General features: G+C 50.5%; 1 protein-coding gene across 6 annotated transcripts; it reads right to left on the reverse strand.

Moving 5' to 3' along the window:
• Window positions 1-2,961: 2,961 nt before the first annotated feature.
• On the reverse strand, window positions 2,962-22,499 carry DNAJB13 (DnaJ heat shock protein family (Hsp40) member B13). Of its 6 annotated transcripts, none has more exons than XR_001887872.1 (9): window positions 21,708-21,860; window positions 13,798-13,901; window positions 12,563-12,724; window positions 8,629-8,786; window positions 7,431-7,544; window positions 5,497-5,700; window positions 5,201-5,403; window positions 4,309-4,385; window positions 2,962-3,311 (listed from the first exon to the last, which is right to left on the reverse strand). XR_001887872.1 is itself a non-coding variant. In XM_017885276.1 (8 exons), exons 1-8 carry the CDS (start codon window positions 21,773-21,775, stop codon window positions 3,158-3,160), a joined length of 951 nt encoding a protein of 316 aa, XP_017740765.1. In that variant the 5' UTR covers window positions 21,776-22,499; the 3' UTR covers window positions 2,962-3,157. The 6 variants fall into 6 exon arrangements, 4 of the variants coding, with proteins under 4 accessions (XP_017740765.1, XP_017740763.1, XP_017740764.1 ...); XR_001887873.1 differs by having other exon boundaries at window positions 5,497-5,663; window positions 7,406-7,544; XM_017885276.1 differs by lacking the exon at window positions 5,497-5,700 and having other exon boundaries at window positions 5,201-5,314; window positions 21,708-22,499.
• Window positions 22,500-23,410: the final 911 nt, after the last annotated feature.

Genomic DNA, 23,410 nt, shown 5'->3' on the forward strand with positions numbered 1-23,410 from the left:
CGCCACTGCTCCTTTCCCTCATTAGCCCAGTGGTCAGAGCTGGAGGCTAGACCCTTCAGTGCTTGGGTTGAGGGCCAGGGTATTAGACTGGTTCTTGGAGAAGGAACGAGGGTCTAGGATTCTTCAGCTTCTTAGTTTTTGACAAATTGATCTGAGGCCCCATAGTCCTCGGGAGGGACAGGGTTGAGTGCCATAAGGTGGCAAACCAGGGTAAGAGCGACAGGCAGCCCAGGCAGGCTGCAGGGGATGGCATGTATGGAGGACCTGGCCAATGCTTTATGTACCTTCTCACACTAATCCTGTGAGGCAGGCTGTTAGCTCTGCTCTGGACGGGAGGAAGGAGGGGCAGTTTGGTAGGTGTGTGTCAAAGCTAAACAGTCCAGGTGGGCATGAGCAAGTCAGCTGGTTCATTCAGCAGCCTTAATAGACATGAGGCTACCCACCTTCATTGTGGTTCTGGGTGTGGCCTTGGGACAATGAACTGGGAACAGTGGTAGGAACCACTGGAAAACATACCAGTGGGTCTCATTCATTCTGATCAGAGGTAGATCAATTCTCTTTGGTCCCCAACCCTTTAATGCCTATTAAGTGGGCATATGATAAGCCCTGCTTTGCCTAATTCAAGGTAGCACTGAAGATCACTGAGGTAATAGGAATCTCCTAAGGGACTTTCAGGCCTGAGACCCAGGCTTCCTTCAGAGCCTCATGATAAGGAGTAGGCTTTCCTGCTGCCCTACAGGAGACCTAGAGTTCAAGAATTTCACAGCCCTGGCTCTACACTCCAATTCAGGGCTTGCTCTCAGAACAGGGCAGCTCTCACCACCCCGCTCCACCTAAGTCCTGCCCCAGAGTATTTCATGCCTCACCATCTGGTTTCCATGAAAGGCCTGCAAGGTAGGGGCTATAAGCTTTAAGAGAGATGAAGTGACTTGCCCAAAGGCACACAGCTGGCTAGTAGCACCCCTGGGATCCAGAACAGATGTGTCTGACTCCAAAGCCCATGTGCTTTTAACTACTGTGCCGAAATGCTTCATGGAGCCTTGGTCCTGGAGTCTTCATCGCAAGGTTTTTGGCGGCTGGCTTTTCGGGTTTTTTTTTTTTTTTTTTTTTTTTTGAGACAGAGTCTCACTCTGTTGCCAGGCTGGAGTGCAGTGGCACGATCTCGGCTCACTGCAACCTCTGCCTCCTGGGTTCACGTGATTCTCCTGCCTCAGCCTGCCAAGTAGCTGGGATTACAAGTGAATGCCACCATGCCCGGCTAAGTTTTGTATTTTTAGTAGAGACGAGGTTTCACCATGTTGCCCAGGCTGGTCTCAAACCCCTGACCTTGTGATCCACCCGCCTCGGCCTCCCAAAGTGCTGGCATTACAGGCGTGAGCCACTGCGCCCAGCCCATGGTGATTTTTTTAATGACAAAAGTGCTACTGAACCCCCATTTAAGAAAAAGCCTTAAGCTGATGTGATTTGAATGGTGGAGTCCCAAGCAATCTGGAGAACGTGGGGCCATTTCTGGCACCTCTGAAGGCATTCCATGGAATTGGCTACCTACTCCCCGAAGCCTGGATCTATTCTCATCCAAGTTCAGACTGTAGCAGGGAACCTCGCTGGCATGGAAGGGGAGCATAGCACCCTTGTTGACTTTGAGGAGGCACGTGTGGTCCACGCAGGCCCGGTTGGACCTGGATGCTGGGACTCCAGGCCTTGGGGGCAGCAGGACTGTTACCCCTTCCTGAATCTAAGCAGTGACTTCACCAAGCACCTTCACATCAATGATTTCAGTCCTCACAACGTGCCTGTGAGGGGGTTACGAGCTCTGCTCTACTGACAAGACAGGTGTGGTAACTGGTTCCAGGAGAAAGTGGCAGGGCTGGGATCAGAACTTGGGTTTCCCAGCTCACCCTGCCCAGGACCCTATCACAGACCAGGGGATTGAGGCCAGAGGGGTAGAACCAAAGCTGTTTCCAGTGCACACGTGTTCTTTATGCTGCTCTTCTACGCAGGGTGAGTCTATGGGAAGTGACCTTCAAGGTTTTGGGGGGTTTCTGGTTTTGTTTTGTTTTGAGACAGAGTCTTGCTCTGTCACCCAGGCTGGAGTGCAGTGCCACAATCTCGGCTCACTGCAACCTCCACCTCCTGGATTCAAGTGGTTCCCCTGCGTCAACCTCCCGAGTAGCTGGGATTACAGGCACTCACCACCACACCCAGCTAATTTTTGTATTTTTAGTAGAGACGGGTTTTTACCATGTTTGCCAGGCTAATCTTGAACTCCTGACCTCAGGTGATCCACCTGCCTCGGCCTCCCGAAGTCCTGGGATTACAAACATGAGCCACCACACCCGGCCTTTTTGGGTTTTTTTGAGATGGAGTTTCACTTTTGCCCAGGCTGGAGTGCAGTGGAGCGATCTCAGCTCACTGCAACTCTGCTTCCCCGGTTCAAGCAATTCTCCTGCCTCAACCTTTGGAGTAGCTGGGATTACAGGTGCCCGCCATCACACCTGGCTAATTTTTGTATCTAGTAGAGATGAGGTTTCACTATGTTGGCCATGCTGGTCTGGAACTCCTGACCTCAAGTGATCCGCCCACCTTGGCCTCCCAAAGTCTAGGCATGAGCCACTGCACCCTGCCACCTTCAAGGTTCTGATGACAGCCTTGCCACTGAGGCCTGAGTGACCTGCAACAAATGTTTTCTTTTGTGCTTTAGTTTTCCTGTCTCTAACGTGACCATATCATGCTCCAGAGATTGTCTCTTCCGTCATGAAAAGCCAGAGCAGAGCTAGAGACCCTCAGAGGCCACACAGCCCTGCCCCACTCTATCAAAGTGGAAGCACAGAGGATCTGAACCCTTACCTGCCCTTTCCCACAAAGCCAGGACAGGGACCCAGGCACTCAGCTCCTTGGGCCTCTTTCTTCCCTGTGCCCCCCAAGAAAGGCTAATATGAAGCTCCTCTCCAACGCACTCTCATGGGTGTAGCTGGAGGACAGGAAAATAGATCTTTATTATGTTAGTTTAAGCCCTGCACCATCCCACTCTGGTATCATATCTGTGCAGCAGGCTCCCTGAGGCTATGCACACCTGTGCACACCCTGAGGCTATGGCGGGTAGGGGTGGGGTGAGGCCCAGCTAGCCTCCTCTCACCCCTGCTCCAGCCCCCCACAGTCATGTCAGCAATGCCTGGCGCAGCATCTGCTTCTTCTGGGGTGTGAGGCGGGTGGGGAACTGGATGTCGAAGAAGATGAAGAGATCCCCCTTCTTAGTGGGGTCCTCTGGCAATGGCATCCCCTCACCTGGCACCTTCTTGAAGTATTTGGGGCTGAAATAGGATGAAAGAAAGGAGCTTAGAGATCATCCCAGAGCAGCACCTCAGCAAGTCCCTGTCACATAACCCCTACTCACATAACCCCAGGAAGGGAACAGTCACTCCAGCCTTCACCTGGAGTGGCTCTTAGTCAGAACTGGTTGGGAAAGGAGAGGAGATTGGCTTATTCCAACAGCTTGCTCCCTGAAAACCTGTTTACACTGAGTCTCTGATGGAGGATTCCAGAAACTTTGTTTAAGATATGGGAAACGGGGCCGGGCGCAGTGGCTCAAGCCTGTAATCCCAGCACTTTGGGAGGCCGAGACGGGCGGATCACGAGGTCAGGAGATCGAGACCATCCTGGCTAACATGGTGAAACCCCGTCTCTACTAAAAATACAAAAATTAGCCGGGCGAGGTGGCGGGCGCCTGTAGTCCCAGCTACTCGGGAGGCTAAGGCAGGAGAATGGCGTAAAAGGCAGGAGAATGGCGTAAACCCGGGAGGCGGAGCTTGCAGTGAGCTGAGATCCGGCCACTGCACTCCAGTCCGGGGGACAGAGCGAGACTCCGCCTCAAAAAAAAAAAAAAAGATATGGGAAACGGGAAGTAAGGGTGAGCAAAGCCTGAGGTGAGGGCGGGGGTGCTGGGCTGCCAGGCAAACCTCCGCAGGGGCAGAGGGCCTTTCTTGGAAAAGGACTTAGGGGATACAACTCAGAACTCTAATGAGAAGTTTGGGGGGATGGAGGCCACGGGGTTGCCCAACACTGGGGGCCTCTAGCCTCTGCAGTGGCTTCGTGTGGATTAGAAAAAGGTGTTCCTTTTGCCAGGTGATTGCAGCCCACAGCGTGGCCAGAGTATAGGTTTGGTTTTGGTCCTCTCTATCCCCTCAGCAGGGAATCCTTGTGCTGGGGGCAGCCTGTACAACTCTACTGGGCAGACCTGTCTGACAATACCCCCTAAATCCCAGGCTAGCCCTTCTCTTGGCTACTGGGGCCCAAGGCAGATGGACTCACTGGATGATGTCATTGATGGGGATGTTGAGCAGACGGTCATCTAGAGTCTTCACCTCCACAGTGCAGCAGGTGAGAGCCTAGGGAGGGTCAGGGCCGAAGGTGGGGCTGAGGAGGGTCACCATGGCCCTCCTATTTAGAAGGCACTTTAGGAACCTGTCCAGTGCCAGACTGTGAGTTGGGCACAAGGGAGACGAGGCTGTTCAAGAACTAATAGGTGAATGACCGAGGCATTTTCTGCCCTGGCAGGAAAGAAGGATGGATCTGGCAGGTAAGATGGATGTTGTATAAATGTAATGATGGAGATAGAATAAAAGTGTTTGTGGGAGCCAAGGAGAGGCCCCTAAACCATTCAGGAGTGGGGCAGGAAGTGGTAGCAGTGGTGGTAGCTATTGATGAGGACCCTATAGGGTCAGGTCCTGATAGCGGTCACGGTGATAGACAGCCATTCCAGGCGCAGAGGGCCCAGCAGAAATGAGAACGGAGGCCGTGGAAAATGCCGTTAGGCAGGGTGCTGTGCGGCAAAGGGGCTGGAGTGTGGGGGAAGGGGTAAGCAGGGAGCAGATCGCAGAGGGCCTCCAGTGGCCCTCTAAACAAAGATGTTTAGACAGTGAGGAGTATGGCAGGGTCCGATGAGTGTGTGGCAGGATCCTAAGGAGAAGAGCCTGGAGGAGATGAGAAGTGGGGAGGAGGACCTGCTGTGCAGATCTGATGCACAGATCCAGGCAGTGCGGATGAGCAGAGGGGACCAAGTGGATGGTGATTTGGAGGGTGGAATTCACAGGGCTTAGTGACTGATGGCAGGTGGTTGCGGGAGGGGATGCCAAGTCTAGGCCGGGGCAGGTGGGGCTCACGCTGATCCCCTCCCTGCTGCTCCTGCGCTTTGCCCACTCACCTTTCCCAGAGGGATGGGGTTCACGAAGAAGAGGTTGTCATTCTCCCTGCGGAAGCGAGGGTGTAGCTTCTCCTTTACAATGAAAATGATGTCTGCTGGGATGATGTTGGGGCCCTGGGCAGGGGACGCCAAAGGGTGACAAGGACTAGTTGGCCGTGTGACCTTGGCCAAGTTCCTGCCTCTACTTGTCTCCATGTCTTCATCTGTACAATGGGGAGATGAGAGCAGGTTTTCTGGAAGGGCCTTTTCAGTTTGGTCCCCATAGCCCAGATAGATTAGAAGCCTGAGAAGCTTACCCAGATGCATCCCCCCAGAATTACTTCTGTACTGAGCATGCCCAAAATAGACACACTCAGCGGGAGGCTCGGAGAGGCTTCCTCAGATGGCAGGTAGAACACTGAGCTGGGCGTCAGGCAACTGACCATATGTCTCTGTCTTGCTAGTAACTCCAGGCATGACACCCCTGTCATGAAGTCACCACAAGTCTGCTGAGGTCTCTTCTGGGCATTGGGGACAGAGGAATCAGACTGGCCCCTCGCCCCAAGGAGCTCCCAGTCTCGTGGCCGGGAGGGAGAGGAACTGACGGTGAATCCTCAGCGCGCTCAAGACATGATAAAGGGAGGCCCAGATCCTGGGGCTCAGAGAAGGCTGCCCAGAGCAGGAAACACGAGCTGGGTTTTGAAGCATGTTTCTTCAAAGTAGATGTTTTATATATTTTTTGTTTTTTGTTTTTTTAGACAGGGTCTCTCTCTGTTGCCCAGGCTGAAGTGTAGTGGCATGATCATAGCTCACCACAGCCTTGACCTCCTGGGCTCAAGAGATCCTCCCGCCTCAGTCTCCTGAGTATCTGGGACAACAGGCACACACTGCCATGCCCAGCTAACTTTTTTGTTTTTAGTAGAGACAAGGTCTTGCTATGTTACCCAGGCTGGTCTCAAACTTCTGAGCTCAAGTGATTCTCTTGCCTTGGCATCCCAAAGTGCTGGAGCTGTAGGTGTAAGCCACCAGGCCAGACTGGAGGTAGATCTTTCATAGGTAAGAAAGGGGGCAAAAAGTGCAGGCAAAGGAATGTATCTTTCCTGGCTCTGAATGCTCCATCATTCTGCCTCTTCTCAGGACTTAAGGACTCAGCACGCCTTGGACAATAATTTTATGTTTTTATTTAAATAGTATTTAATTTAAAAGTGTTACTAATAGGCCAGGCATGGTGGCTCACATCTGTAATCCCGGGCACTGTGGGAGGCCGAGGCAGGCAGATCACCTGAGGTCAGGAGTTCGAGGCCAGTCTGGCCAACATGGAGAAACCCTATCTCTGTAACAATACAAAAATTAGCTGGGTGGCTGGATGCAGTGGCTCATGCCTGTAATCCCAAGCACTTTGGTAGGCTGAGACGGGTGGATCACCTGAGATCAGGAGTTCGAGACCAGCCTGGCCAACATGGTGAAACCCCGTCTCTACTAAAAATACAAAAATTAGCTGGGTGTGGTTGTGCATGCCTGTAATCCCAGCTAGTGGGGAGGCTGAGGCAGCAGAATAACTTGAACCCAGGAAGCAGAGTTTGCAGTGAGCCAAGACTGTGCCACTGCCTTCCAGCCTGGGTAACAGAGTGAGACTCTGTCTCAATAAAAAAAAAAAAAAATTAGCTGTGTGTGGTGGCACGTGCCTGTAGTCACAGCTACTCAGGAGGCTGGGGCAGGAGAATCGCTTGAATCCAGGAGGTGGGGGTTGCAATGAGCTGAAATCGTGCCACCTCACTCCAGCCTGGGCAACAAAGTGAGACTCCCGTCTCAAAATAAAATAAAATAAATTAATTAAATAAATAAATAAATAAAATTATTATGATTAAATGGTTTCTGAGTAGCTTCTGTAGTTGGGCTTTATTCTGAGAAGCACTGAAGAAAATCAGGAAAACACTGGAGTTCAGACTGGGGTCTCCTTTCAGCTCTCATGTTCTTACCAGGCAAGTCCCATTCTTCTCTGGGCCCCCATTTCCCACTCTGTAAAATGGGGACAGTCCCTGGGCTGCCCATTCACAGAAGCATTATAAGGCTCTGTTCCTTGGAAGGAACATTAGGGATCCCATCTCACCCACTCTGCAGACTGGGCTCTCTACAGACCAAGGCTCACAGGGTCAGGAAAAAGTATTGCCTCTTTTCCCTTCCTTTCCTTCTCAGTCTTCCCACCGCCTGAGTCCAGTGACTGACCTGAGTCAGCTTCTTCCACCCTCACCTGGTCCCCTTCCTTCTCAAAGGTGATGCGTGTGCCCTGCCTCCAACCAGGCTTCACATCAATGGTCAGGATCTTGTCCTTGATGGTGGAGGAGTACCCATCCTCATTCAGCACCTGCAGCAACATATCAGGTGTGGGGAGGTCCGCTTAGGACTTCCATGAGCACAGTCAAGATTTGCTCAGATTTTCATGAACACTCAGGTGACCTTTGCACACATGAAAGATGCTCTATGGGATTTGTACTTGGGCTCAATCCTCAGCAATGGGAAGCGCCTCCACCAATGGGGAGAGCCTGCCCTGAGCCACTCCCACGCCCATCCTGTTGCCATGACAACCAAGAACCTATGATTCCAGGATGGCAGGGGATGCCATGAGACTGGGGCTAGGGGCTGAGATGCCAAGCAGTCACCATTAGTTGATCAAACACACAGCTCCAGGCCTGGCCACTAACAGATACACGGTGAAAATGTACTTCGTTCCTCTCTCCAAATCCCAGAAGCCTGGGCTTGAGTCTCCAGCAAGTCTCTTAATCCCAAAGAGAGAAATGAAAGTCAACATATCTAAGCCTCCCCCAGTGGATTCACCACTGTGTCATCCTTCCACTCCCCAATCGCATGTCCAGATGGGTGCCATCTGTGGAAAGCATGGCCGCATCAGCATCTCCTCTGCTGGGCAAAGGTAGAGGAGGCTTGCTCTTATGCTTGGCACAGGGCTGGGCCATGGGACAGGGCCAAGCCAAGGACTAGACACAAGGCACTGAGGGTCTTCCTCAACCCGTCACCTTGGTGACTGTCTCCCAGCCCACCCTCCATGCCCACTGTTCTTTCTTATGCACGAGGCATGCACCCTGGTAAAAATCCTGGGAATATGGTCTGGTAAAGCCCAGAGGAAAGAATTCAGAGGATTCAGAGCCTTTCCAGTTCCCACGGGGATGAGGCTGAATTGAAAGAGAGGAAGGCTGCAGTTGGGAAGGCTGCAGAGGGCACTCCTGCACTAGGAAAGAACTGGGCTAATATCCTCAATTGTCCCTTCCAAATTTCAGATTCCAGAATTCTAACATCCTACGTCTCTGAATCTAAGGTTCCATAATTCCATCAGAGACCATCCCTGAGTCCTCCCACCCGGGTAAGGGAGGAGGTGGCTGCTAGGCTGCAGGAGATAGGTGATGGCTCCCGGGAGGCGCAAGCTGAGTACTCACCCTTCTGGAGATCTTAATTTTTTTGGTGCAGCCAAAGAATAAGTCCTCCAGGGACAGGTAGAGATCCCGTTCGATTGGGGGGTCCTGCTTCTTGACCCCTCGGCCCTGAAGCCCCCCAAAGTTCAAATCCACCTCACTTCCTTCTGTACCAAAAAACTCTGCAGGAGGTAGGGAGAGGATTAAGAGAAATTGTATCCAGAGACCCAGACACGCGTGTATACACACACACACACACACACACACACACACATACTCCACCTCCCCATCCAGATATGCTCCCCAACCTCTTCAGTGCCATGTGTAATACCCAGCATGCTATAACCACCTCTCAGACTGGCCAAGCCAAGGAGCTGCTTCAACTGCTGATGCAGTGATTATCATCCCTTGCCACTTCCCACTGCTTCACCCCTGATTGGGATATCACCCCCCGCCGCCCCCGCTGCTTCCCCTTCTCTCTTAATCACAACTTGGATACCGTAACTCTGGCTGTCTCAGGAAAGGGAGGCGCTCCCTCTGGTGGCCGCGCTCGGGAGTGCCAGAAGAGACTGCTGGTAGTCTTCGGCAGGAAGGTCAGAGCCGGCTAATCCTCCCTACTCTTCCACAGACGCCACTCCCCTTCGCTGTCCAGCCCAGCCCAAGACTACTAAAGACCCCAGACTCAAGTTTCTATAAAGCTGTCAACTGAGATGGGAGAGGGAAAAGGTTGGTCCCTAACAATTTGAGAAGCCACCAGCATCCCCCAAATTCCTCTTTCTTCAATTTCTTTTGCCCCTGCCCAGCTCTACACCCATAACCCCTCTTGCTGCCCACATCCTTCCTCCCAGTGCAAAGACAGCCCCATCCCGGCTCTGCCCCTGATGTGCTGTGTGATCCGTGGGCTTCAGTGTCTTGGTCTGTGGGATGGGGTAATAATGCCTGACCTGGCTTCCACCATTAAGATAAAGAGCTGAAACTTGCTGAGAGCTTACTATGCATCAGGTGCTATTTTTGGCACCTTACATTATTATTTCATTGGTCCAGAGAGGCCAAACAAAATGCTTAAGGTCCCATAGCTAGTAAGCAGTAGAGTTGGGATCTGAACCACAGGACAATATGAATACGGAAATTGTGTCCTTAACCACTGTGCCACACTGCATTGCTAGATATGGAAGCCCTTCGTAAGCTGTAAACTTGAGGGGCACTATGGTTCAGAGTTCCCATATTCTGTCTCTCATGGTTAATGCCATGGAATGAACTTCACAGGTGAATGGTGAAATGACCTTAGGCAGGGATGAGGTGACTACACTGTGTCCCTCTAAGATGTGATGGGCAATCAAGGGGCCTGCAAATCATCTGGTCCTCCTGTTGCATTGCTGATTTCACTTGTCCATCCAGACCTACAGTGTACCAGGCAGTAAACACCCCAATAGCCAGGCCACAGGAAGCCCAGCCCCTCAACCCTGCAGGAAGATGGGACTCAGGAACCCTTGGGGTGGCGCACTGTGGCAGTATAACTTCTGGGTGCTGCCTAAGGAGGCCCAGACCCTGAGCCTGACCTTTCCCAATGAGCGATGCCCTATAGACTCCCTTGGCTCCTTTGAACTGAGACAGGTTGGGAGACAAGGTCCACCGTATGGCATTTTTGGGCTGCAAAGCCCCTTTCCTTTTCTTTTTCTTTTTTTCTTTTTTTTTTTGAGACGGAGTCTCACTCTTGTTGCCAGGCTGGAGTGCAATGGCGCAATCTTGGCTCACCGCAACGTCCACCTCCTTGGTGCAAGTGATTCTCCTACCTCAGCCTCCTGAGTAGCTGGAATTACAGGAATGTGCCACCGTACCCGACTGTTTTTTTTTTTTTTTTTTTTTTTTTTTAGTAGAGATGGGTTTTCTCCATGGTAGTCAGGCTGGTCTCGAACTCCCGACCTCAGGTGATCTGCTGGCCTGGGCCTACCGAAGTGCTGGGATTACAGGCGTGAGCCACCATGCCTGGCCGATTGCAAAGCCCCTTTTCATAAACATTATCTCATCTGATAATAGCCCTTGAGCCTTAATGATTATTTTGTCTATGTAATGGTTAGGAAGCTGGGGTTTCAGAGGGGTAAGGAAATTTTCCCAGGACCACACGGTTCACAAATGGCAGCACATGGATTGGAAACAGGCCTGCTACTCAAAGCCCCTTGCTGTTTTCAGTCTCACGGGGAGCTTATAAACTAAGCTTCCTCTGGCAGACACATGAGGGTGGCACACAAGGGGAGCAGTCTCTGAGGCAGAGGGGCTATAACCCACGTATTGGCACAGAGAAGAGAAGGAGAGAACTTTTGAAGTTCAGAAAGGCTGAAGTATAGTCAGGGAGAAGGGGAAAGGGGTGTAGGAGAAAACAGGCAGTGAAAATCTAGCCCTATGTGGGCATAACTAGAGCCAGGAAGAAAGGTGTGAAGGTCTTTTCACTGCCTTTGCAAGATGATTCTGAGCCTCAGAAATCAACTCTTGGTCAGTTCATCTGAGACCTGGGATCATGCACCCATCCACCTACCTAGCCATCCATCCGCCTACCCAGCCATCCATCTGCCTACCCACCCACCTGCCACACGCCCATCTATTCATTCACACACCCACTCATCCATTCATCCATCTGTCCTTCCTTCCTTCATTTCACGCATCCACCCATCCACTCACTCTTGTCAGATGCTAGGCTGGGGTTTGGCTACTCTGAGATCAATCAGACCTGGAGGAGCTCCCAGTCTGGTAAGGAGACAAGCGTATTAGGGAAACTATAAATAGCACAAGAACTGTTTTAACTGCAAAAGAGACAAGAGGTATCTTCCCACAAATACAATATTAGCAAAAGACCAGAAAGAAACTAAATACCCATCAATAAGACAGTAATTAAAAATAATAAATTATACCTGGCACAGTGGCTCATGCCTGTAATCCCAGCACTTTGGGAGGATTAGGCAGGCAGATCACCTGAGGTCAGGAGTTCAAAACCAGCCTGGCCAGTCTTGAGTGGAAACCCCATCTCTACTAAAAATATAAAAATTAGCCAGGCGTTCTGGCGCCCACCTGTAATCTCAGCTACTCGGGTGGCTGAGGCAGGAGAATCGCTTGAACCCAGGAGGCAGAGTTTGCAGTGAGCCAAGATTGTGCCACTGCACTCCTGGGCAACAGATTAATACTCTAATAATAATAAATTATAAAACACCCATGGTAGCCATGCTGGCACTTGGCATCCGCTCTGACCTCCTTCTTGCATACCTTCCCTCCTAGAGAATCTGTAGAGCCAAAAGGAACATCCCCCAGACTCTCCAGCAGCTAAGGTTCTGGCTTTGAATTCTGTTCATAAGGTAAACCCTGAGCTACTTGGGAGGCAGGAAGAAGGCGGCAGGCATCTCTCCATGGCTCTGTCTGGAGCTGGTGAGCACTGTCGTGGAAATACTAGGTTTTTCTGCAGCAGCCTTTGTGTGTCCACCTACGAGTTTCATGCCTGTCAGAAGCAAGTGAGGCAGCAGTTGCAGCTACATTTATGGTGTGTTCTGGAATGCAATGGTGACATTTCCTGATTCCTTCTTCGTGACTGTGACAGAGACAGCAGCTTTCCTTGTAGGCCAGTTTAGAGGTGGTGTTCTTGGAAGATTTCCTACAGGGCCAGCTTAGAGCCTTCTCACCCAGGCCTTTCAATGATTATGTATGTGTTTATTTATTTTATTTTATTGAGACAAGGTATCAATTGGCAGGAGAATTATTTGAACTCAGGAGGCAGAGGTTGCAGCGAGCCAAGATCGCACCACTGCACTCCAGCCTGGGCGACAGAGCGAGTCTCCATCTCCAAAAAATAAATAAATAAATAAATAAAATAAAATAATGAAGTAAAAATAAAAACAAACCTACTTAACGAAAAGCATCATTTATAGCTGTGTCATTTCTCTGCAAGGCAAGGTGGGGGAGGAAGGCCTCTTACCACTGAATGGGTTGTTTCCACCAAAGAACTCGTGGAACACCTTTTCCGGTTTGCCGTGGAAGACATAACCAGTTGTCCATGGGGTCTGAGATCCAAACTCCACAGGAATCCCACCCTTCAGGCCCTCCTCTCCAAACTTGTCGTAGATGCCTCTCTTCACGGCTGTGGATGGGCATCACTTTGAGGAGGCGTCCAACTTTGGGAGCTGAGAAAGGTGGAGGGGCTGGGAAGCAGGCAGATATGGAGAAAGGGAAGGGGCCGAAGCAGCCTGATCCCAAAGTGCCTGCTGTCTGGCAGTCTTTGGAATGACACCCTAGGAGTCGGGTTCCATTTCATTCTGGGAGGACCTAGGTATGGCTTCTGTAGCCCAGAAGAGAGACGGGAAAGCCTTGGGTTTGCTAGGGGCAGGGTGAGAGATTGGGGGAATAACTGAGAGACTGAGGCTCAGGCCACAGCCCTGGAATTTGGCCTAACTCAGTCATCATGGCCACTGTCTTATCTGGGGTAAACAGAATTGTAGAACCTTGACATTTTAGAAGCTAAGAATTCTAGAGCCTCCAAATTTTAGAACTTTGAAATCCTAGAGTCTAAGGACCCTGAAGTCCTGAAAACTCAGGGCTGTAGAAATCTTAGTGATCTTCTAGCTGTACTTCTGCAGGAACCAGGATTAGTCTCCAGGACAAGCCCCAGGGAAAGCCCTGCAGGATGGCCTTGGGTGCCGGGGTGGGGATCACACTTTCTTCACTCAGCTGATTTCCACAGGAGAGAGATTTCCTAATTACTCCTGGCCTTTCTGTGCCGGTTCCTACTCTTGCTGGCCCTAAGGAATGACACTCAGCCACTGGGAAGGACCTCTGGGAGGGACAGGTGAGTGCGCCTGCCCAGCTTCAGCCTTCTTCCCGGTGGCTGCAAGCCCCTCACTCTGTTCCTCCCGGGGAAGGTCCCGTCCTCGCAGGGCATAGGGATGCGTGGGGAATGTGCCCCTGCTCCCACACTGCCTGCCAGGGTGAGCGAGTCAGTGTAATCCTGGGCTCCACTCCACACCCTATGTCCTCCCCCTCAGCTTGCTTCTACTGAGAAAGGCAGGTCGGTATTCTGTCTTCTCTGTGTGTCTAGATTCTAGGCAGGGAAGAGGGATGCTTCCTGGCTATTGGGCCCCCTCAGAAAACCCAACAGTCTGGAGACTTAAGGAATGATCCTAATCGAGGGGGCTGCTCAGCCCCACAGCTACTCACGGTCACTCAGCACGTCGTAGGCCTCTGCTATTTGCCTGAAAATCTCTGCTGAAGACGGCTCATTTGACTTCAATGGGTGGTGCTTAAGGGCGAGTCTGCGGTACCTGGAGGAGGGAGAGTTAATACAAGCCGTATCAGCTGGTCTGTTTCTGAGGGCAGACCAGAGTTCAGAGCTGGCACTCTGTCCACTCCCGCCTGGCTATAAATCCGGGGTAGTTTCACGGGCTGTGGTGGCTGCGGAGGTGCACTGCTCAGCTCTTGAAGAGTAGCTGGTGCGGGGAGCACAGCTGACTGACAGTTCCAGCAGCTGCCCCCCTGGGCATCTAAGCCGAAGCTACTGCCCCTGAGCTGCCCCCAGTGCTTACGTGTGGTGGAGATACCAAGGCTGGCCCATTCCTGCAAGACACAGGACTCCTCCAACGGGCACGCTTTGCGTGAGGGCTCTCCAGAGGCTGGCTGAGCTCTCCCTCCCCACTTCTCCCCTCCCTGTCTCCACTCCCAAGCATCAGGCTGCACTGTGTTCTGGGGACTCTCCCTGCACGCTCCTGCTCCCTTCCCTTCATCCTTCACAGTTTCTCCAGGTACATTTCCTACACATCTAATCCTGTTTGCTTCTTATGTAAGAAATCAAACATATATCTCAGTCCTGGGCCCAGTACAAACACATTCCTCCATATATCTCAGTCCTGGGCCCAGTACAAACATTCCTCCATTTGTCTCAACTTCCTGGGCCTAGTGCAAGCATTCCTCCATTTGTCTGAACTTCCTGGGCCCAGTGCAAACATTCCTCCATTTGTCTCAACTTTAGAAAAACACCACCTGGAGAGTCCCCGATAAGGTCACTAACCGTTTGTGGAGTGGTTTTACTGAAAGTGCGGCGAACCATAAAAAAACTGCTAAATGTATAACTTAAAATGTTAACATTGTAATGCTGTAACCCAAAGATTCCCTTGTTTTCTGTAACCTTACATTCTTTTACATCGGCTATAAAAAGCGAGCACATGCATCGTTCAGGGCCCTCTTGTATGCTGTTGGAGAGAGGGACAAGTTCGAACTTGCAGGCTAAAGACCTTGCCGCTGGTGGCTTTGACTCTGGACTCTGGTGGTCTTCTTTGGGGAATAAACGGTCTGGGCATAACACTTAGAGGACAGGAGCAGACACACAGGCGTCTTGGGAGGATGAGCTACAATCGGGTGTGCAGTGGACATGGATGAGGCGCTCAACACGCGTCTGGTTCCTGTGCCGCCCCCACCCACTCTGTGCTTATTTTTTTCCTACTTCTTTTCTGCCCAGTCCTGTGCTATTTGTCTGAAAATCTCTGCTGAAGACGGCTCATTTGACTTCAACAGGTGGTTAAGGGGCGAGTCTGTGGTACCTGGAGGAGGGAGGGTTAATACAAGTCCTACCAGCTGGCCTGTTTCTGAGGGGCAGACATCCTAGCGTCTGAGAATATGTATCAGAAGTGACCCGGGGTGGGGGAAAGATGGCGCGGATTGGGTGGTTTGTGGAGGGTTTAATAAAGGGATCATTCACCCAGGTGTAGGAGGAGCGGAGGGAGACTGCCAGGGACAGCGGAGTGCAGTTTTTCCAGGCCAGGAACGCTGAGGGGTTTGTCGGAGTGTGGACAGGGCCCTCAGCGGAGCTGTGACCTTCTGTCAAGCGACACAGCTGACTGAAGAGACCCCATAGGAGGAGAACTGGGGAATAAAGCCGCAGCCCCGCCCTTCTCCCTCCCCATCTCCCGCCTAGTGCTCCCCTGGGCCGGCTCCATCTGGAAGGCTGAGGGCAAGGAAGCCTCCTGGAGCCGGAGCCGGAGCTGAGCAGGGCAGGAAGGGTGGGGAGTGGGTCTGGAGGGTTGCACGGGAGGCGTCCAGCACAGACGCCTGTCACTCAGCCCAGGCATGACCCCCCACCTTACCTCTGCCTGCTTTTCCAGTGCCCACACTCGCTTCGCCGCCATCCCCAGAGTTCCGTGGTTTCTCTTCTCATCCCAGGGACAGGCTTCGGTCTCTCACAGCTAAATCTCCATCCTGAACCAGACCACTTCCCTGAGCCAAAGACTACCTCCAACTGTCTACTTGCCATCTCCTCTCCAAGGTATCATAAATTCACCTAGTCCAGACATATAATTTTTTTTTTTTTTTGAGAGGGAGTTTCTCTCTTGTTGCCCAAGCTGGAGTGCAGTGGTGCGATCTCTGCTCACTGCAACCTCTGCCTCCCGGGTTCAAGCTATTCTCCTGCCTCAACCTCCCAAGCAGCTGAGATTACAGGCACTTGCCACCACACCCGACTAATTTTTTGTATTTTTATTAGAAACAGGGTTTCACCATGTTGGCCAGACTGGTCTCGAACTCCTGACCTCAGGTGATCCTCCCACCACTGCCTCCCAAAGTGCTGGGATTATAGGCGTGAGCCACCTGACCCTGCCAACACATACATTTTCACTGCATAATTTTTCCCCAGGCACTGCAGCCAGAAATGTGAGCACTTTGACTCCAAGTTCTCCTTTGTCTCCTCTCCTTACCCCATCAGTCACCAGGTCACATGAGGTTTTCCTTCTAACTAATGTTCTGGGCTGGGTACAGTGGCTCATGCCTGTAATCCCAACACTTTGGGAGGCCGAGGTGGGAGGATGACTCGAGCTCAGGAGTTTGACACCAGCCTGGGCAACATGGCAAAACTCTGACTCTACAAAAAAAAAAAAAAAATGCAAAAATTAGCCGGGCATGGTGGCATTCACCTATAGTCCCAGCTACTCGGGAGGCTGATGTGGGAGAATTGCTTGAACCCAGGAAGTCAAGGCTGCAGTGAGCCAAGATTACACCACCGCACTTCAGCCTGTGACAGAGCAAGACTGTGTCTCAAAATAAGTAAGAAATGTTCTGTTCCTGTCTCTTTATCCCGACAAGTATTGCAGAACCATGTCTTCCTGCACCCAGTGACCCCTTCTCCACTGCATTGTGTGCTGCCAATTGCGATGATATCTCTCACTCTTGCTCTCACTCTCTCTGCTCTTGTTAATGCTGATGCTTCTAAAATACTTTTTTTTTTTTTTTTTCTGTTTTGAGATGGAGTCTCACTCTGTCGCCCAGGCTGGAGTGCAGTGGCATGATCTCGGCTCACTGCAAGCTCCTTCCGGGTTCACGTCATTCTCCTGCCTCAGCCTCCCAATTAGCTGGGATTACCAGCATGAGCCACCACGCCTAGCTAATTTTTGTAGTAGAGGCAAGGTTTCGCCCTGTTGGCTAGGCTGGTCTTGAATCCTGACCTCAGGTGATTCGCTCACCTCAGCCTCCCAAAGTGCTAAGATTATGCTAAGATTACAGGCATGACCCACCATGCCGGCCTTCTGAAACATTTTCTGACCAGGTCCCTCTCCTGGCATAACCCTTCACTGGCTTCCCCATTGTCTCCAGCATAAAACTCAGATGTCCCACTTTAAGATCCAAGCCCCTGCCTCTTCCTCTGGCCTCACTCACTGTTCTCCTTTGCTGCTCCCTTGACCTCTCCTGCATGACTCACCCCTCTACAGCCCCTCCCAGCTTCTCTGGGCAATTTTTAATTCATCCTTCAACTTTCGGCTCAGGTACCAAATCCTCCAGGGCGCCTTCCCTGACAGCTAGCCTCCTTTCTAGGTTAGACTCCCCTTCCCAAGTCCCCAGCACCTTTGATCCTCGTCCTTAGCAGCGCTGTGTTCCAGGTGTCATTGACTCATCTAATAGGTTCTGGAGTTGCTACATCCAGTTCTAGCCCCATTGCTGGGCACTGAGCAGGAGTGAGTAAATAAATGATATACGCTCAGCATCCTCTTACAGGGCAGCCCATCTCATTGTGGAATGGCTCTGACTTTTAGGCAATGCCTTCTCTTACTGCAACAGGAAGCTGGATCTGCTGTCCTGCAACTGTCCCTCCATCCATAAGGGTCCTGGCTGTGCCCTGGGGACCTTACAGAGAGAATATCTACTTTCAGAGACTTGAAGACAATTGTCACAGCCTTCCAAACCAGTCTTTCTCAATTATAAAGGTCACAGTCGGTTATTTTTATTTATTTATTTATTTAGAGAGAGTCTCACTCTGTTGCCTAGGCTGGAGTTCAGTGGTGCAATCTGGGCTCACTGCAACGTCCGCCTCCCAAGTTCAAGTAGCTGAAACTACAGGCGCCCACCACCACACCTGGCTCATTTTTGTATTTTTAGTAAAGACCGGTTTTTGCCGTGTTGGCCAGGCTAGTCTCAAATTCCTGGCCTCAAGTGATCCACCCATCTCAGCCTCCTGTAGTCCCAGCACTTTGGGAGGCCGAGGCGGGCAGATCACTTGAAATCAGGAGTTTGAAAACAGGCTGGCCAACATGGTGAAACCCTGTCTCTACTAAAAATACAAAAATTAGCCAGGTACAGTGGCGCACACCTGTAGTCCCAGCTACTCGGGAGGCTGAGGCAGAAGAATCACTTGAACCTAGAAGGCTGTGATTGCAGTGAGTCCAGATCATGCCACTGCACTCCAGCCTGGGTGACAGAGAGACTACATTTCAAAAAAAAAAAGTAACAAGGTTTGAGAAAGGTTTAGTTTTTCATATAAATTTGAGTGGTTTCAAAATTATCCCTGCAGTAACATCACCTGCTTTCCTGAGTGGCAGAGAAAGGGGTGAAATCACAGCTTGAACGCTGCAGTTATGAATCCTGGGCAATTATAAACCATCATGGTGCTTTTCTTCCTTATACAAGTTTAGCTCTTCTTTTTTTAATCAATATCTAGGTTGTCCCATGAGCAAGCATGTCATACATGTGACTTAGAGTTATTGCAGGGGAGAAGGGTTAAGGACTGCTTTTTGAAACATGCACAGTTCTTTTAATCACTCTATTTATTTTTATTTAGTTAGTTAGTCATTTTTGAAACAGAGTTTTGCTCTTGTTGCCCAGACTGGAGTGTAATGGCTCAATCTCGGCTCACTGTAACCTCCACCTCCCAGGTTCAAGCAATTCTCCTGCCTCAGTCTCCTGAGTAGCTGGGATTACAGGTGCCTGCCAAGACACCCGGCTAATTTTTTTTTAGTAGAGATGGGGTTTTACCTTGTTGGCCAGGCTGGTCTCGAACTTCTGATCTCAGGAGATCCTCCTGCCTCGTCCTCCCAAAGTGCTGGGATTACAGGCATGAGCCACTACGCCCGGCCTTATTTTTATTTATTTATTTATTTTGAGACGAAGTCTCGCTCTGTCACCCAGGCTGGAGTGCAATGGCATGATCTCGGCTCACTGCAACCTCCGCCTCCTGGGTTCAAGCAATTCTCCTATCTCAGCCTCCCGAGTAGCTGGGATTACAGGTGTGCGCCACCACACCCGGCTAATTTTTTTGTAGTTTTAGTAGAGAAGTGGTTTCACCACGTTGGTCAGGGTGGCAAACTCCTGACCTCAAGTGATCCACCTGCCTCAGCCTCCCAAAGTGCTAGGATTACAGGTGTGAGCCACTGCATCTAGCCATTTTTATTTTTTTTTGAGACAGGTCTTGCTCTGTTGCCTGGACTGGAGTGCAGTGGTGCAATCATAGCTCAATGCAGCCTCTACTTTCTGGGCTCAAGTGATCCTCCCACCTGAGCCTCCCAAGTAGCTGGGACACAGGTGTGTGCCACCATGCCCAGCTAATTTTTAAATGTTCTGTAAAGACAGGGTCTCCCTATGATGCCCAGGCTGCCCTCTCAAACTCCTGGGCTCAAGGGATCCTCCTGCTTTGGCCTCCTAAAGTGCTCAGATTATAGGCATGAGCCACCACGCCAGGCCTTAATCACTCTTTATATGACATGGTTTCACATGCAAATGATTGCTGGACACATGCATTATCTTATCTAATCCTATTTCAGTCTCACAGCAACCTTTATTATGAGGATGATTTTTAGACCTGGGAAAACTTTGGCTCAGAGAGGTTAAGTAATTTGCCCAGGTCACACAGCTAGCAGGTAAGTGAATCTGGATTCTGATCCAGCCCTTTCCAGTGCTTAAGTTGTGCTTCTCCTTCTGCACTCCCACTGCCCTTCCTCCTGATTACCTTTCCCTGGATGGGTCCTTCTGGTCAGTGAGATGCTCCAAGGAGTGGGTGACATCATACACTGTCCTGAATTGTTCTCAAATCTTTTCATGAGTTTGTGTCTTTTTTCTCCAACAACACTGCAGACTCGCCACTTACGCCACTGATCCCCAAAAGGACCTGGCCCAGGAATAGGCCCATGACTGGCAACTCTGGGAGGCCTGATGTCTGAACACTGGCTCCACTATTTACTAGTGCATGGCCGTGGGATATTAATGGTACTTAATTCTCAGGACTGTTGTGAGGATTAAAGAGTGAGGGAAAGTTCTCAGAACTGCACCTACACACTCAAAACACGCACCTATTGTCACTGCCCAACTTAATTGAGTTATCCTGAACTCCTCTTTTCTTTACCCTCCAGTGATCCACTTAATTGCCAAGTCCATTCCCTCCCCTTTCTCTGGCCTCATCTTTTGCCTTGATTACCCCGAACAGCCTCCTAAGGGGTCTCTCTCTTTCCAAGGTAACGTCCATAGCCCCTCGTACTTCCTCTTTTGTAACACTCATCACAGTTGTGGTGACTTATTCAACATCTATTCAGCAACAAAACCTAGCTGCATGAGGTAAGGAAGAGTCACTGTCAGATTCAGACATTTATCTACAGCTGCCACCACTGCAGCAGGAGGTGAAGTACCCTCTCGACCCTTGTGGTAGACGCTTAAGAAATATTTGTTTAAAAAAAACACGTTTTTGGCCAGGCGCGGTGGCTCAAGCCTGTAATCCCAGCACTTTGGGAGGCCGAGACGGGCGGATCACGAGGTCAGGAGATCGAGACCATCCTGGCTAACACGGTGAAACCCCGTCTCTACTAAAATACAAAAAACTAGCCGGGCGAGGTGGCGGGCGCCTGTAGTCCCAGCTACTCGGGAGGCTGAGGCAGGAGAATGGCGTAAACCCGGAAGGCGGAGCTTGCAGTGAGCTGAGATCCGGCCACTGCACTCCAGCCCGGGAGACAGAGCGAGACTCCGTCTCAAAAAAAAAAAAACAAAAAAAAAACAAAAAAAAAAACACGTTTGTGGCCGGGTGCGGTGACTCACACCTATAATCCCAGCACTTGGGGAGGCCAAGGCGGGCGGATCACCAGAGGTCAGGAGTTTGAGACCAGCCTGACCAAAAAGGAGAAACCCCATCTCTACTAAAAATACAAAATTAGCTGGGCGTACTGGTGCGTGCCTGTAATCCCAGCTACTTGGGAGGCTGAGGCAGAAGAATCGCTTGAACCCAGGAGGCAGAGGTTGTGATGAGCTGAGATCACACCATTGCATTCCAGCCTGGGCAACAAGAACAAAATTCTGTCTCAAAAAAAACAAAACAAAACAAAACATTTTTTCAGAAAAATGTACTGACTCCTGTTGTAGGCTTTCTTAGGAATGAGCCAGAGCATCCTTAAGACCTGATGCAAGTATTCAGGAATGCAGTTGAGTCAATGTTGAAAATCTCCATCATGGCCAGAATCGAATTTATAACATCCATCTGGCCCGACCACTTCCTTGTTCACAAGCCTCTGGTTCTCCATAATATTCAAGATAAAGTTCAAATGGCTCCTTTGTCTCCATTTCATTGCTGGGAAAAGCAAGGCACCCAGGAGAGGAGACAGGGCATGGAGCATAAAGGGAGATGGGTTGGGAGCAGATTGAGGAACTAAAGAGTTCAAATTTCCAACCTGGGCCCTGACCCAGACCAAAGCCAGGATACAGGTATGCAAGAAGTGAAAAAAGGAACAAGGTTTACTTTGTCTGCCCTAAGCTGTGCAGGAAAGCTTGTTTTGGAAGAGAAGACGGGAGGGCCTGCCCCAGCATACCCCTAAGGACTGGCTCCCACCCCAACTTACGCCTGCTTGATCTGGGCATCCTCTGAATTGCGAGTGATCTGGAGCACAGAGTAATAATCCTGGCCCATGGCTGGCTGGCTGGCAGTGAGGCCCCGGATAGTCCTCAGACTCTAGCAAGACTGTTAGTTTGCTTCCTTGGTTGCTCCTGACAACTGCACTGGTGCACTCTGGGAGTTGTAGTCCCACTTCCCTAAACAAATCTCACCTCTGCAACAGAGAGGAGTCAGTGAAAGGACTAGGAGAGCTGGGGCTGATTCTGTGACCCTGTGAAAGGTCACTCAACTCAGAAATTGGAGACTTACAGGGCTCTGTTTTTGTTTTTAAAGAGAGCAGCAATTAGTTTTAATAAAAAGGTTTTAGAAGAAATGCATTTGGCTAATTTTTTAAAAATACATTTATTTTAGAACAGAGTTTTGGAAAAGTTGAGAAGACAGTACAGAGAGTTCCCATATACCTCACATCCACATTCCCCTATTTCATTATTATTTTTATGTTTTTGAGACAGGGTCTCACTCTGTCACCCAGGCTAGAGAGCAGTGGCAGGATTACACCTCACTGCAGCCTCGACCTCCCAGGCTCAAGGGATTCTCCCACCTCAGCCTTCCAAGTAGCTGAGACACAGGCATGCACCACCATGCCTGGTTAATTTTTGTATGTTTTGTAGAAAGGGGGTTTCACCATATTGCCCAGGCTGGTCTTGAACTCTTGGGCTGACCTTGGCCTCCCAAAGTGCTGGGATTACAGGTGTGAGCCACTGCACTCACATTCCCCTATTATTAACATCTTACATTAGTATGGTATATTTGTCACAAACAATGACCAATATTGGTACATTATTGTTAACTAAAATCCACATTTTATTCAGATTTACTAGTTGTTTTAACATAATATCTTATTTCTGTTCCGGACCCCATCCCAGATGCCACATTACAGTTAGCTGTCACATCTCCTCCGGTGCCTCCTGACTGTGACACTTTCTTAGACTTTCCATGGTTTTAATGACCTTGACACTTTAATAATGGTCAGGTGTTTTGTAGAATGTCCCACAATTTGAATTTGTTTTTTTGTTTGTTTGTTTGGTTTTTTGAGATGGAGTCTTACTCTGTCGCCCAGGCTGGAGTGCAGTGGCACAATTTCAGCTCACTGCAACCACTGCCTCCTGGGTTCGAGTGATTCTCCTGCCTCAGCCTCCCAAGTAGCTGAGATTACAGGCATGCGCCACCATGCCCAGCTAATTTTTGTATTTTTAGTAGAGACGGGGTTTTGCCATGTTGCCCAGGCTGGTCTCGAACTCCTGACCTCAAGTGATCCATCCACCTTAGCCTCCCAAAGTGCTGGGATTACAGGCGTGAACCACCACACCCGGCCCTCCTTTCCCCCTTTCTATACTGCACTCTTTGGAAGGCAGTCACTGTGTGGTCCACCCTTACAGTGAGGGAGTCATGCTCCACCTCTCTAAGTACAGCAGAGCCCTGTTTTCCATGCACATCCCAAATCCAGTTGGTCACCAACCTCAGTCCATTCTGCTTCCTAGACAACCTCTCAAGCCCAGCTCCTCTGCTCTTCCTCCTCATAATCAGGGCCCAGCTCTGGTTTCATCTTTCGGCAAGACCACAACAACTTCCTCGTGGGCCAGACTGCCTTGTCTCTGTTCTGTGAAGCCCACACTCCTCATTACTTGGAGTGAACTCCAAACTGCTTAC

This window comes from Rhinopithecus bieti, unplaced genomic scaffold (genome assembly GCF_001698545.2).
Source record: "Rhinopithecus bieti isolate Rb0 unplaced genomic scaffold, ASM169854v2 scaffold_14549, whole genome shotgun sequence".
Taxonomy (NCBI): Eukaryota; Metazoa; Chordata; class Mammalia; order Primates; family Cercopithecidae; genus Rhinopithecus; species Rhinopithecus bieti.

Bases quoted from the DNA above. Each gene is read 5' to 3' on its own strand.
- DNAJB13 (XM_017885274.1), bottom strand. From the start codon at position 21,775: ATGGGCCAGGATTATTACTCTGTGCTCCAGATCACTCGCAATTCAGAG. The intron at 13,902-21,707 runs GTAAGTTGGGGT...TCCCTCCTCCAG, and splicing joins GATGCCCAGATCAAGCAGGC to GTACCGCAGACTCGCCCTTA. The intron at 3,312-4,308 runs GTGAGTCCATCT...ATCCTATTTCAG, and splicing joins CCCATCAATGACATCATCCA to CCCCAAATACTTCAAGAAGG.